At 42.0% G+C, this 14,090-nt stretch overlaps 1 protein-coding gene across 4 annotated transcripts in view; it reads right to left on the bottom strand.

Annotated features, from left to right (window-relative positions):
* Positions 1-14,090, bottom strand: part of LOC131460188 (NACHT, LRR and PYD domains-containing protein 12-like) — a 366,580-nt gene that overhangs the window by 86,177 nt on the left and 266,313 nt on the right. For all 4 annotated transcript variants that reach the window (XM_058630459.1, XM_058630458.1, XM_058630457.1 and 1 more), the window contains 3 exons: positions 10,312-10,485; positions 9,132-9,305; positions 8,663-8,836 (listed from right to left, as the gene is read on the bottom strand). In XM_058630459.1, coding sequence (XP_058486442.1) covers positions 8,663-8,836; positions 9,132-9,305; positions 10,312-10,485 — 522 coding nt within the window. The remainder of the gene's footprint in view (positions 1-8,662; positions 8,837-9,131; positions 9,306-10,311; positions 10,486-14,090) is intronic.

Below are 14,090 nucleotides of genomic sequence, written 5' to 3' on the forward strand. Positions count from 1 at the left end.
TTATTGGTATAATTGTGAATTGGCACCAGACCTTTGATATGAATGTATGCTTTATTATTGTTATTATTACGAGGTCTAATAGTAGGAATATCATCTGCATTTTTTACAGAAGCTTGCAGGCGATGTTCATGTGAGACCTGAGCCTGCTTTGACTTGCAAAGATCCTCAATTCTTGGGGTAATTCTTGCATTTCAACTACAATTAAAGTACCTACTTAATGTGGGCGGAGTCATCACTGCACGGCTGAGTGAAACTGCGGTGACTTTGTTTTTATACGCGACACACACACACACACACACACACACAGTGACTAGTGACTTTACACCAGTCCCTGTGACGGGACTCTGGCCAGTCAGCGGCCGGCAGTCTGACCAATCATCGCATAGTACCTGCTTAGTGCTTGGAACCTCGCAGGAGCAGGTACTAAAAATAGTACCTGGTACCAAAAAGTCGCCATGAGGATGATTTATTTGTTTGTTATAATAATCCAACCCCCCCAGGAGACTGTCCGCGAGAACCACTGCTTTAGTCAACTACTGTGTGTGTGTGTGTGTGTGTGTGTGTGTGTGTGTAACAGGGTCAGTTACTACAGTATTTCTTTTTTAAGGTACTGCAATTTATTGAACACCTGATGTCTATTTTATTTATAATGACACAAAATGTATGTTTTAAGTTTTTATTTGTGTATTTGACCCTGACACGGCAGGTTAAGTTGTCATGTGGAACCTTCATGATTGTCTGCTGTCCCCCACGTTCACTTTTGGGGTGCCCACCCAGTATTTAAGGGTGTGTCTGCCCTCACCTCTCCCCTTCTGCTGCTGCATGTTGTGGGAGAGGTACGTGATGTGCGCTTGTGTGATTTCTGTATTGTTTAGCATTGTCATTATGCTCATATGGAGATTATCATGCTAAATTTGACAAGCTGTACATGTTTATTTTATAGAGGGCACGTTTCCCTGTGTTCCACATGCTGATGGGAGTTTTCTTTCACTTGCTTTGTGTCAGAAATAAACGGAGACTTCCTCTAAAAGATATCCAGCGTACGGCGAATTCTTCACAACGCAGACCGCAAAACTACACCGTTACACTTGGTGCCGTTCGACCCGTTGCATCACCGATCGGCGCTCGTCTGATCCCCGGGGAGCAGCGGCGTTCACCTGCCTCGTCTCTCCTCCTCTCGCTCTGTGGGTGTGTGAGACTGCAGTCGCCCGAGGTGCGTTCAAGGTGTGTCGGACAATTGAGTGCTAAAAGATTCACTCGCGTTTCGTCATTGCTCCGTGCTAATGACTGTACGTAACTAGTTATTCTCTAAGTGTGGAACGCTGGACATTGAAGAGGAATTTAAACTAAGTGACGCTAATAATGTGAATACCTTGTGTTCATATTGTGTATAGTATCTTGTATAGTATACAGAAAACTATAGACTTTTTTGTGTGTGTGCTTTGGGTAAAGGTGTCCAAATAGACCAACCCTATACATGGGAAACGTGTAGAAGTCAATATTGTAAAAATTGAGATTTTTATTTTGTGCTCCTGTCATTTAACTGTTGTATTGCAGCACATTGTGCAGTTTACAGTGCAAGGTTACTTTGTGTTCATGATGTCGGAGAGTGACAGTTTTATGGTTCATGCTATGGCTGGTCGTGGACGTGATGTCACCTTTGGGGTGGGGAGGGGCCAACAGATTTCTTCACTGTGTTATGGTAGGGGTAGGCCAGTGTTCCCCAGTGTTATGAACAACACAGTTGATCAGTCAGTTATTGAGCCTCCATTAACCCCCTCTGCCAGCTCCACACTGATTGCTCAATCAGACCCTACACCTCCACAATTAGTTTCTGTTGATGCTCTCAGTGTTGTGATAACAGATTTGGTTAAAAAGATTGGTGATAGCATTGTGGCCAACCTTAACAGTGTACATCAGCCAAGTGCCACTCAGTCTCAGTCCCCGATCAGTCAGTATGTGAACCTAGTTCTTTAAGTTATGAATATTGAATTTGCCAATTGCAAGAATGAGATTTGCCATGTGATTTAAAGATCTGTTGCTACAATTCAATTCAGTGACAATATCCTTTGGGGCAATTGCTATGACATGACCAGTCCTGTTCTGAATAAACTTCTCTACGTCTCTCCACAAAACAAAAGAAAAGGGGCAGTGATAAAACAGATGTAAAGTCGTTTCTGGCTCAGTTTTGCACTTTAGCATCAATGTCAACACTTTTGGAAATGATTGTGTTACACGGGTAAATATGATGTAAGATTTTGAAATGAACTTCTCTGATTTTATTCCAAACACAAAACTGAAAGGGGCATAACCATGCTTTGCGCCACTTTATATGATCAAATTGTGAATTCCAGAAAGATTTGCTTTTGGGTGAAATCTTGTTCTAGTTTTGAATCTCTTTCCTTATATGTTTGTTTGTACACTTTACATCTGTTAATGGTATCCCACCAATAAGTAGAGAAGGCACTTGAGGATCAATATTTTGATGGCCAAGGTGACATTTCATTCATTCAATTATGCCTGTGGGAATAGCTGGCATTACAGAAATCAACTCTTTATAAATGATAGGAACAGATTTTGTTCTTAGAAATGGTTCATAACTATAAAGATGACCTTTATTATCAAACAAAGCAGAAACATAGATAATACCCCTTTCAATCCAGGCCTCCTTATATAGACTTTTCTTGTTAACAGTAATATCACTGTTATTCCAAATAAGAGTTTTATGTGGTGAAAAGTTGTGAACATAACACACTTTCCAAGACAATAAAGCCTGTTGATGACATTTTCAGACTTTTAGTGGCAATTTAGAAACGGACTAGTTACATCCCAATAGAAAGTTGAAGCCGCTTCCATTTTCAAAGATATTATATGGTATAAAATTCCATAGCGATTCCGGACATTCCAAACATTTCTGAAGCCATTTGATCTTAAAGGTGCAATTCAAACGGATCAAATCTAAGACGCCCAATCCTCCTTCTGCTCTCTCTAAAGTGAGAATTTCGTTTTTGAGGCAATGTCTCCTATGTTTCCACACAAATGTAATACATAAATGATTGATTTCTGTGCAGAACATATCACTAACAAAAAGTGACAAAGCAGGATAAACTAATCTTGATACACCTTCAGCTTTGGACAATAACACTCTAGCAAAGATTGAAAGGTCTCTCTGAAGCCATCAATTCAAAATTGTCTTAGTTTTCTTCATTTTGGGAAGAAAATGTAGCTGTTGTCTGAGAGTCATGTCCTTGGAAATGTGAACACCAAGATATTTAACACACTGTTTGACAGGAATATCAAACATAAGTTTCTCTTCAGTCTCATAGAAACATAAAAGTTGACTTTTGTTGAGATTAAGTTTAAGACTCGAAGCTTCTGAAAATGCACCAGTTGCACGTAATGCACTTTGTATTTGCCCTTTATCCCTTAGAAACAATAGTGTATCATGGGCTAGCTGTGTCATTTTGATCTCTCTGTTAAAGATGGTCAAACCATGAATATCGGGGCTATGTGAGATATTTAACAACAAAACTTCAGCCACAATCAAAAATAAAAAACAAGAAATAGGACATCCTTGGCGTACACCTCTTGAAATTGGAAACCTTTTGGAAATGCTGGGATATAAAATGACAGAGCTGTTTATATCTTTATAAAACATTATTATAGTATTAATAAAATGATCCCCAAAACCAAAAATGTGCAGGGCCTGTATCATGAAAGAATGTTCAATTGAATCAAATGCCTTATAAAAGTCGAGGAATACAAGTAGTGCATGTGACTTTATGTGGTTCCAATAGTCAATTCAATCTAATACTAACCTGACATTAGAGCTAATGTGACGTTTGGCCATAAAAGCATTTTGGTTTTCGCTTATTATCTCTTCTAGATCTTTCTTCAAACGTTTAGCATAGACCTGTGAGATCATTTTATAGTCTATATTTCAAAGAGAAATGGGCCTCCAATTTTCCATTATTAAAGGATTTGTTTCAGGTTTAGGAATAAGGGTTATCAGACCTTGTTTCATGGTTGTCGTCATGTCCTTTCTATCAATACATTCTTTAAACATGAGCAGTAGATGGTCCTTAATTAAAGCCCAAAAGCATAAATCAAATTCTACTGAGAGACCATCACTTCCAGGTGATTTTCTTAAATTCATTGAGTTCATATTGCTTCAGTCATTTCTGAGGATGAGAGCTCTCTGTCACAGCTGTCTTTGAAATGTCCAGAAATCAGAGGAGTCAACTTTCTTATATGCTCCATAAATGCACTGCTCTTGAAGTGATTCAATTCACATGTATATCATTTGCTATAAAAGGAGGTGACGTAACTTGCAATATTATTGTGGTCTGTGCTGATGGTACCATTTATATTTAGGGATGGAATATTATTTTTTTTCCTATTTGACTTTTCTAAACCAAAAAAAGAACTAGTATTTCTTTCCCCTTCCTCTAACCACTTAGCCCTGGACCTTATGAAGGCACCTTTGGCCAAATTCATATACATTCTGTCAAGCTCTTCACTAAGATTCTTAAGCAATTTGAATTCATCCTCAGATAAATCGTGCCTAGACATTCATTTGTGCAACTGGCTCATTAAAGATCTTCTTTGCTGGTACGTATTTCTTTTATTTGTTTGCTACACTGTATTGCAACTTCTCTAACTTTAAATTTAAAGAATTCCCATTTTTGTACTGGACTCATATCTTTTTCACTAAAAATGTCTTTTGCAAGCAATTCTACACTTTTTTAAAAAAATGTTTTGTCTTCCAATATATTATTATTTAATTTCCAATAGCCTGTGATGTTTGATTTTTCTTTAGAGCCCTTTAATCTAAGACTTCTCTTTTGATGATCAGACAGAGGAGCATGACAATGAGAAACATCTGAAATGAACTGTAGTCCATGTGATGACAGTAACCATAGATCAATTCTAGACTGTAAGCTTCTGCTAGAATTGGTCCACGTATAATCTTTGACACTGGGGTTCATAAATCTCCAAGCATCTGAAAGCAGAAGGTGATCACACAGAAATGAGGTAGATTTGAAACCAAGTCAAGCTGTAGATCTAGGAGGCCATCGATCCATTTCATCATCAGGGGCATCATTGAAGTCTCCACCAATGATAAAAACACATTCTTTGTATTTTCCTTTGCAGAGAGATTAGAAAACATATCTTTTGCTTGAATTGTTCTGTTTGGACCATAAACATTGCAAATAATAACCAGAAGGTTGTCCACCTTTAAGACCAATATAATCCATGGACCATCATCTGAGAAAGCGGAATCCAGCACATCACCATTAAATCTATTCAAAAGAACTGCGACTCCAGCTGAATTATTTGAGCCATGAGAAAGAAAAACTGTGTCCCCTCACTGAGACTTCTAAAATCTTTCATCATCTCTAGATGAATGAGTTTCTTGCAAAAAAACTACATTTGCATTACAACGCCTGCTTAAGAGAAAAACTGCCTTCCTTTTTGTATTATCCCGTAGTCCCCTTACATTAATAGAGCACAAACTTAGTGCATCAAACTTAAATTGAGTCATACAAGAAAATGAACTCAATAAAAACATAAACAGAATTGGCTAATGTCTGAGGTAAATGAACACTTAGAAACTTGAAGAAAGAATAAAATAGGTACTTACAAACAGTAAAGCTCAACTATAAGTACCATTTATACATTCATGAATTTTAAACCAACAGTATTATTAAATGTAATGAAGTGCTCCTGTGACTTATTTAACATAACCCTTAAAGTCCAGAACCCATTGTAAACTTAACAAGTCACCTTTCTTCCTTCAATATAGGCTTCTGGACCACGAACACCAGCACGTTTCCCTTGCTTTCTGGCAGCTTCCACAAGCGGCCAGAGCTTGTTTCTTTCCATCTTGTCGGTTTGTGTCAAATCTTCCTTAACCAGTAGTTTCTTCTCCTTGAGAATCTCAGTGCCACGTGAAATCTTCCAGACTTTGTTTCCAAAGGATCTCATTGTGAACTGCACGATGACAGGTCGTGCTGCATTATCCCGGGGAACTCCAACTCTATGCACTGTGTCAACGAGAAAGCCCAGCTTTTCTTTGTCTTCAGGTGCGAGCAGCGCCAGCAACTTGATGATCTCCCCTCTGATGTTCTCTGCAGGTGTCTCTCCTAATCCATACATGCGGAGATTCCAGCGCCTGCTGAAGCGCTCGCTATTTTCACTTCTCTGTTGCAGTTGTGAGACTTGTTCTGACATTTCTTTAATGTGTTCTTTGTTATTTTCAACTTTCCATAATTCCATCCCTTTCAACTGCTCGCAGACTGTCGTAATGGCTTCAGTGTTTCTGGAGATGTTTTGCTCAAGCGCAGTGAAGCGTTTTGTTAACTCCACCACTGCATTCATGATTTCAGCGTTGGAAACATCGTCAGCATCACCTCCGCCTTTTTGACGCTGTTTCTTTGGGTCCGGGCCTTTACTCGGCGTAACTGGTAGCGGTGTGAACAAAGCGTCCAAACCTTCAACTTCATGTTGAAGTAGTGACGTGACGTTGGTACTGCTGTTGGATTTCACTTCTCTTTTGGGCATGGTTCCAGTGGTTTGTTAAAGCTAATGCTATACTAACAAATGTTGGGGCCGAGATGTCTACTGTAATCCACTATTCTATTGTTCTCCATGGGTAAGGCCTATATGCAGTTTCAAAAGCCTGATTTGAGTTTTCAACAAAGTCTCAGTCCACCATTTGGGACATTCTTGGTTTTACGACTGGTCAGCATTCCATAGGGTCAGTGAATCTCATTGGCCGTTCTCTGTTTTATGGCCTTGCCCCTGAAAACACTATAAAACCAGAGGACAGACGTTTCTCGCTCACTTCCATTTTTCTTTCTCTTCCTATTTTTGCTCTTTGTGTTTTTCTTCTTGTTCCTCTCCTTCGGGGGAAAACGTGTTATCAGCTCACAGTAAGAGGCAAGGGTTCTGGGCAGGGTTAGGTTAAGGTTCTGTGTTTTATGAACTTTCCTTTGTGTTGAACGTGTTGGATTGCGCACCCACACGTTCGTATGGATTTGTTTACTATTGTTAACTGTTTGTATTTGTTTACACGTTATTAATTCCCTTCGCTGAAAGTAGAGCTCACCGCTCACCCTGCAGTGACGTGTCTTCTCCCGCTGTGAGCGCGTAGACAGATCACGTGGTGAGAGAATGTCGGCATGAACGTTAAGATTCACAGACTGGCCTGGCTTTGCCTGTGTCAAGTCTGTGTGGTTTAAACTGACATAAACTCTCACGTACGCGATCCTTTTGTTTCATTCACTGAACACACTGTGCTTTGAAACACACCTTTGGTCTGCCGCTATTCAAGCGCGACTCTCACTCACTCTCTCTCTCTCTCACTCACTCACTCTCTCTCTTTCTCACTCACTCACTCTCTCTCTCTCTCTCTCACTCACTCACTCTCTCTCTTTCTCACTCACTCACTCTCTCTCTTTCTCACTCACTCACCCTCTCTCTTTCATTCATGAATGAGAGTCTCCTCATAGGCGCCATCTTGTGTCGAACACGTGTCTCTGCAGCCATGCTATCACATGTTCGACCCAAGATCTGCGACCTCGTGTTAATGTGTTTCTGGCGCCATCTTTGGTGGAAGCGTGCGTCTACAGTCACTGCTACTGCGCATGCCTTCTCCACTTTGGTGTCGGAAGTGGGAGTGGCTTTGCTCTGCCAACCGCTTCACTCCCATGTCTTATCTTTGTCTCATGTTACACTCACACTCACACACACACACACACATATTGGTGTTTATGTTGTATATAGCCTGTGTTGTTGTAGCTTAGCAAGTGATATTTGTTGATTCAACCAATAGATTTTCGTTCTACATTAATGTTCACTTTTAGTGAACATGATTGTTTAATTGATTTCAATGTTTGATTGAATAAATTGTTACTTTTATTAACCTGAAGGAATGCTCTGTGTCTTTTGTACATGAATACTGTGACAAATGGGGGTTGAGAGGGTCTGTGCTCGGATTCATACCTTCAATACTGTTAAATTGGGATATCTTTGATATCGTAGTCAATTACAGTGATTATTTAAGACTGATTTTAAAGGCATAGATTGATTGTCTTTTCCCTGTTTTCAGGGTGGTGCCCCGTTCTAGAATGAATTAACATTTAATTCATTTTTCAAAATGTTTAATTAAAATATTTTATTATCCTCTCTATCCTCACAGAGTAGCCACAGCAGTCATAATAGTTGGTTTAGTTGCCGTTTTTTGACGTGGTACAACTTATAGTTTGGGAGCTCACCGCACTCCAACCGCCCAGGTCGCCATCTTGAGCCAACCGAGGACGCTCCTGTTTGTTTGTAAACAGTCACAGCTGTGACATCATCAACAACACTCATTCTGATTGGCTACATGTGAACGTGTCAGAGGAGAAAGTGAAAAACATCAAGTTCAGTCAGAAAAGGTCAAAGCTGCGACTGACGTGAAAACTACAGCGACTGAAACACTTTAGAAAACAAAAAACACGTCAGCTGTGAAAAGATCCTGATTCTACATCTGAGGGAAGAAAAAGTGGAAACATGGAACAACCATCACTGATTCAGCTCATGTGACAACATGAATGACTTTCAGTTGTGGATGAAACATCTGACATTTACAACAGTAACAGAGAGTCAGTGAACTCACCCCAGAGTCTCCAGTCTACAATGTGGACTCTCCAGTCCAGAACACAGCAGCTTCACTCCTGAATCCTGCAGCTGGTTATCACTCAGGTCCAGGTCTCTCAGGTGTGAGGGGTTGGACTTCAGAGCTGAGACCAGAGAAGAACAGCTGATCTCTGTCAAACTGCAGTCACTCAACCTGAATAAAGAATAAAACATGAGACTTTAGAACAATGTGTGTGTGTGTGTGTGTGTGTGTGACTATGTGTGTGTGTGACTGTGTGTGTGTGTGTGTGTGAGTGACTGTGTCTGTGTGTGTGTGTGTGTGACTGTGTGTGTGTGTGTGTGTGTGTGACTGTGTGTGTGTGTGTGTGTGTGTGTGTGTGTGTGTGTGTTTAAGGAGTTTATTTTAATCATCAGTGAATAAAATGAGTTTAATGTAAATGAAATGAAAGTTTAAAAAAAACAACAGCAGCTTCAGTCAGTGAACTCACCCCAGAGTCTCCAGTCTACAATGTGGACTCTCCAGTCCAGAACACAGCAGCTTCACTCCTGAATCCTGCAGATGGTTCCACCTCAGGTCCAGGTCTCTCAGGTGTGAGGGGTTGGACTTCAGAGCTGAGACCAGAGAAGAACAGCTGATCTCTGTCAACCTGCAGTGACTCAACCTGAATAAAGAATAAAAGTGTTTTGTTCAGCAGGTGAATTTTAATGTGTGAGTCAAATATCAGCTGTGAGGATGAAAATGTATCTGAACATTTTCTACAGTGTATTTAGAAAGCATGAGTCATGTGACTGTGAGACACACGAGTGTGTGAAGGTTCAGTTCAAGTGAACGTGAAGAATAAAGACGTTTGACGCAAAGAAACAGCAGCAAAATGACAAAGAAGTCACAGGTGAATTTCAACACAGCCTCACTTTTCACATCAAGTTCAACTCAATGAAATGAATCAATGATAAGAAGCAGAAACAGGTGGAGTCTGTGTGCAGGCTGTACACTGAGAGGTTCAATACTGCCCTCTACACTTCAAAGTCCTGAATCACACTTCTTCTCAACATCTTTACAATTCTATATTTTACACTTGATTTGATTCTTTGATTCATCTGTGTTTAGTAAACCAGCTTAAAGGTGCATTACCACCACCTTTATTGCTGCAAAGAATTCTGGGACACGGTCGTCCGCCAAACATACACCAGATGACGAGTCATGTGACAGTTGGGACACGCCCACGTCACGGTGCTGTGACACATGTTGACAACATCTGGACCATGAGTCCACACTTGGAGGATCCAGCCTTATGAACTGAGACACAGCTGATTTGAAGATGAGAGGAAGCTCCTGTTTGTTTGTAAACAGTCACAGCTGTGACATCATCAACAACACTCATTCTGATTGGCTACATGTGAACGTGTCAGAGGAGAAAGTGAAAAACATCAAGTTCAGTCAGAAAAGGTCAAAGCTGCGACTGACGTGAAAACTACAGCGACTGAAACACTTTAGAAAACAAAAAACACGTCAGCTGTGAAAAGATCCTGATTCTACATCTGAGGGAAGAAAAAGTGGAAACATGGAACAACCATCACTGATTCAACTCATGTGACAACATGAATGACTTTCAGTTGGGGATGAAACATCTGACATTTACAACAGTAACAGAGAGTCAGTGAACTCACCCCAGAGTCTCCAGTCTACAATGTGGACTCTCCAGTCCAGAACACAGCAGCTTCACTCCTGGATCCTGCAGCTGGTTCCAGCTCAGGTTCAGGTCTTTCAGGTGTGAGGGGTTGGACTTCAGAGCTGAGACCAGAGAAGAACAGCTGATCTCTGTCAAACTGCAGTCACTCAACCTGAATAAAGAATAAAAGATGAGACTTTAGACAAAGTTGCTGCTTGAAACCAGTAGTATTGTTATTATTATTAATATGATACTATAATTAAAGTTGATATCAGTCTAATGTTTATGTCTCATTAATAGAACATCAATAACATTGTAGTTGTATAAAAATGTCATAAGTCCTGTTTAAACTTAGAAGCTGACACAACTGTTATATTTCTGCTCCTGGTCTCTCTCTTCTGTCTCTACCTCACCTCCCTCTTTCACTTTCTCTCCCCCTCCTCTCCTCTGTCCTCCATTTTGTCCTTTCACCACAACCGGTCGAGGCAGATGCTGCACATGTTTGAGTCTGGTTCTGTCACAGATTTTCTCTCCACTGCCCCCTAGTGTTTGTTCATTGTGTGAACTGTTGGTTTCTCTTGTCTTTCTGTCTTATCATGAACAGAGACTTGAGAGAATGTTGTGATTTGGTGTTTTCATTCAGTTCAAAACAAGAATCACAACCAGCTGACAAATCTTCACTTTCATCATTTAAAACATCTCCAGAAACAAACTGAGAAGAATGAGAAGAACTGACTTCTGTGTGTATTTGATAAACCAAACCATGAATCATCACTGACTGATGATGTTATTGATCATGTCTGAACTCACCGAGCCTTCCTGCAGTTCCTCACAGCTGGAATCAGTCTCTGTTTCCCCTGGACTGATGTTCTGTACTTGTCCAGGTCCAACTCATCCAGAACCTCCTCAGACATCTGCAGCATGTAGGCCAGAGCTGAGCAGTGGATCTCAGAGAGGCCCTGGCTTCTGTTCTCTGACTTCATGAACTCTTGGATCTCCTGATGCACTGATTGCTCGTTCATCTCTGTCAGACAGTGGAAGATGTTGATGCTTCTGTCAGGTGAGATGTTGTCTGTGTTCATCCTCTTCAGGTTCTCAATGACCCTCTGGATGATTTCTGGACTGTTCTGAGTCTGACCCAGCAGACCTCCTAAGAGTCTGTGGTTGGACTCCAGACAGAGTCCATGAAGGAAGCGAACAAACAGGTCCAGGTGACCATTTTCACTTTGAAGGGATTTCTTCATGGCTGCTTTCAGGAACACATCCAGAGAAGTGTAACCACCATCATCATCTTCATCATCTTCATTGTCATCATCTTCATCGTCATCACCATCATCATCAACTTTTTTTCTGAAGAAGCCCTGCAGGAACTCTATCAGTGACTTTTTCGTACTGTCTTTTTTTCTGAAGAAGTCCTGCAGTACCTCTGTCTTCCTGTTGGTGAAACAGTGGAACATGTAGACTGCAGCCAGAAACTCCTGAACACTCAGATGAACAAAGCAGTAGACTGATTTCTGGAAGATCACGCTCTCTCTTCTAAAGATCTCTGTACAAACTCCTGAGTACACCGAAGCCTCTGTCACACTTAGACCACACCGCTCCAGGTCTTCTTGGTAGAACATGATGTCTCCTTTCTGCAGATGTTCAAAGGCCAGCCTCCCCAGCTTCAGAAGAAAGTCCCCGTCGGCCTCCGTCAGCTCCCGGGGACTCGTCTCATGTCCTTTATCGTACTTGTTCTTCTTCCTCTTGGTCTGAACCAGCAGGAAGTGTGAATACAGGTCTGTCAGGGTCTTGGGCAGCTCTCCTCTCTGCTCTGTGGTCAACATGTGCTCCAGAACTGTAGCACTGATCCAGCAGAAGACTGGGACTTGACACATGATGTGGAGGCTCCTGGACGTCTTGATGTGTGAGATGAGTCTGCTGGACAGATCTTCAGTTCTGGATCTCTTCCTGAAGTACTCGTCCTTCTGGTCGTCAGTGAAGCCTCGTACTTCTGTTACCCTGGCAACACATGTAGGAGGGATCTGATTGGCCGCCGCAGGTCGAGAAGTTATCCAGACGAGAGCCGAGGGAAGCAGATTCCCCTGGATGAGGTTGGTCAGCAGCACGTTGACTGATGACGTGTGTGTGACGTCAGAAACCAGCGTCCTGCTGCTGAAGTCCAGTGAGAGTCTGCTTTCATCCAGGCCGTCAAAGATGAACAAAGGTTTACAGACAGCGAGCTCCTCTGCTCTGACCTTCTCTAATGCTGGATGGAAAACATGGAGCAGCGTGAGAAGACTGTGCTGCTGATCTCTGATCAGGTTCAGCTCCCTGAACGAGAGCACAATCAGCAGATTCACATCCTGGTTTTCCAAACCCTCGGCCCAGTCCAGAGTGAACTTCTGCACCGAGAAGGTTTTTCCAACACCAGCGACGCCGTTGGTCAGGACGACTCTGATGTTCCCCTGCTGGTCAGGTAAGGCTTTAAAGATATCGCAGCACCTGATGGGAGTGTCCTGGACCGTCTTCTTCTTGGAGGTCGTCTCCAGCTGCATCACCTCATGTTGAGTATTGACCTCTTCACTCTGTCCCTCTGTGATGTAGAGCTCAGTGAAGATCCTGTTCAGGAGGGTTCTACTTCCTGTTCCTTCAGTTCCTTCAGTCACATGTTTAAATCTGCTCCTCAGACTGATCTTATGTTCATCTAGAACCTTCTGCAGACCAACATCTGCTGAAAGACAAGAGACAAAGAATGTGAGCAGCTGAGGATTATTTTCATCAGTGTCATGTTTTTCTGTGACGTTGTTGTTTTATGTTGTTTGTTGTCAAATGAAAAACTACATTTTCACTGTAGTGACTTGAATAATTTTATTCTGAAAGGCTGAATCATTCTAGAAGAACTGTGATGATTGTGAAGGAAAGAGTATCATCTGCATACGAGAGAACAATCATGAGAGAAAAGCAGCAAAATGAGGGGAAACCTTCATTTCTGCAACCTGCAGGGGGCAGCAGAGAGTTACACTCCATCATGGAGTTAACATGAGTCACATTTTTAACTTTTAAACAGTTTTCTCCTGTTTTTCCATTTCTAAAGTCTGCTAGTGCTGATGGGAGCTGCTCTCCTTATGAGTCTTACTCACGGATGCTCTGTGGTCCACGTCCTGTCCTGGGTCTGTGTCCACACTGGGGACAGCAGGAGTCTCCTGGTGGACCAGACTGGTCCCAGTATGAGGAGATGCAGCGTCTGCAGAACCAGTGACCGCAGCTGGTGGAGACTGGATCCTTCAGGACGTCCTGACACAGAGGACAGCGGGACGTCTGCTCGTCCACAGAAACAGCAAACTGGTCTCTGTGAAGACATTTCTTTATCAATGACATGTCGGGGACAGGTGGACATGTCTCTGTGAAGACATTTCTTTATCAGTGACACGTCGGGGACAGGCGGACATGTCTCTGTGGAGACACTTCTTTATCACTGACACGTCAGGGACAGGTGGACATGTGTCTGTGGAGACATTTCTTTATCACTGACACGTCAGGGACAGGTGGACATGTGTCTGTGGAGACATTTCTTTATCACTAACACGTCAGGGACAGGTGGGCATGTCTCTGTGAAGACATTTGTTTATTACTGACACGTCAGGGACAGGTGGACATGTCTCTGTGGAGACACTTCTTTATCACTGACACGTCAGGGACAGGTGGACATGTCTCTGTGGAGACATTTCTTTATCACTGACACGTCGGGGACAGGTGGACATGTGTCTGTGGAGACATTTCTTTATCACTTACACG

This window comes from Solea solea, chromosome 6, assembly GCF_958295425.1.
Source record: "Solea solea chromosome 6, fSolSol10.1, whole genome shotgun sequence".
NCBI classification, from domain to species: Eukaryota; Metazoa; Chordata; class Actinopteri; order Pleuronectiformes; family Soleidae; genus Solea; species Solea solea.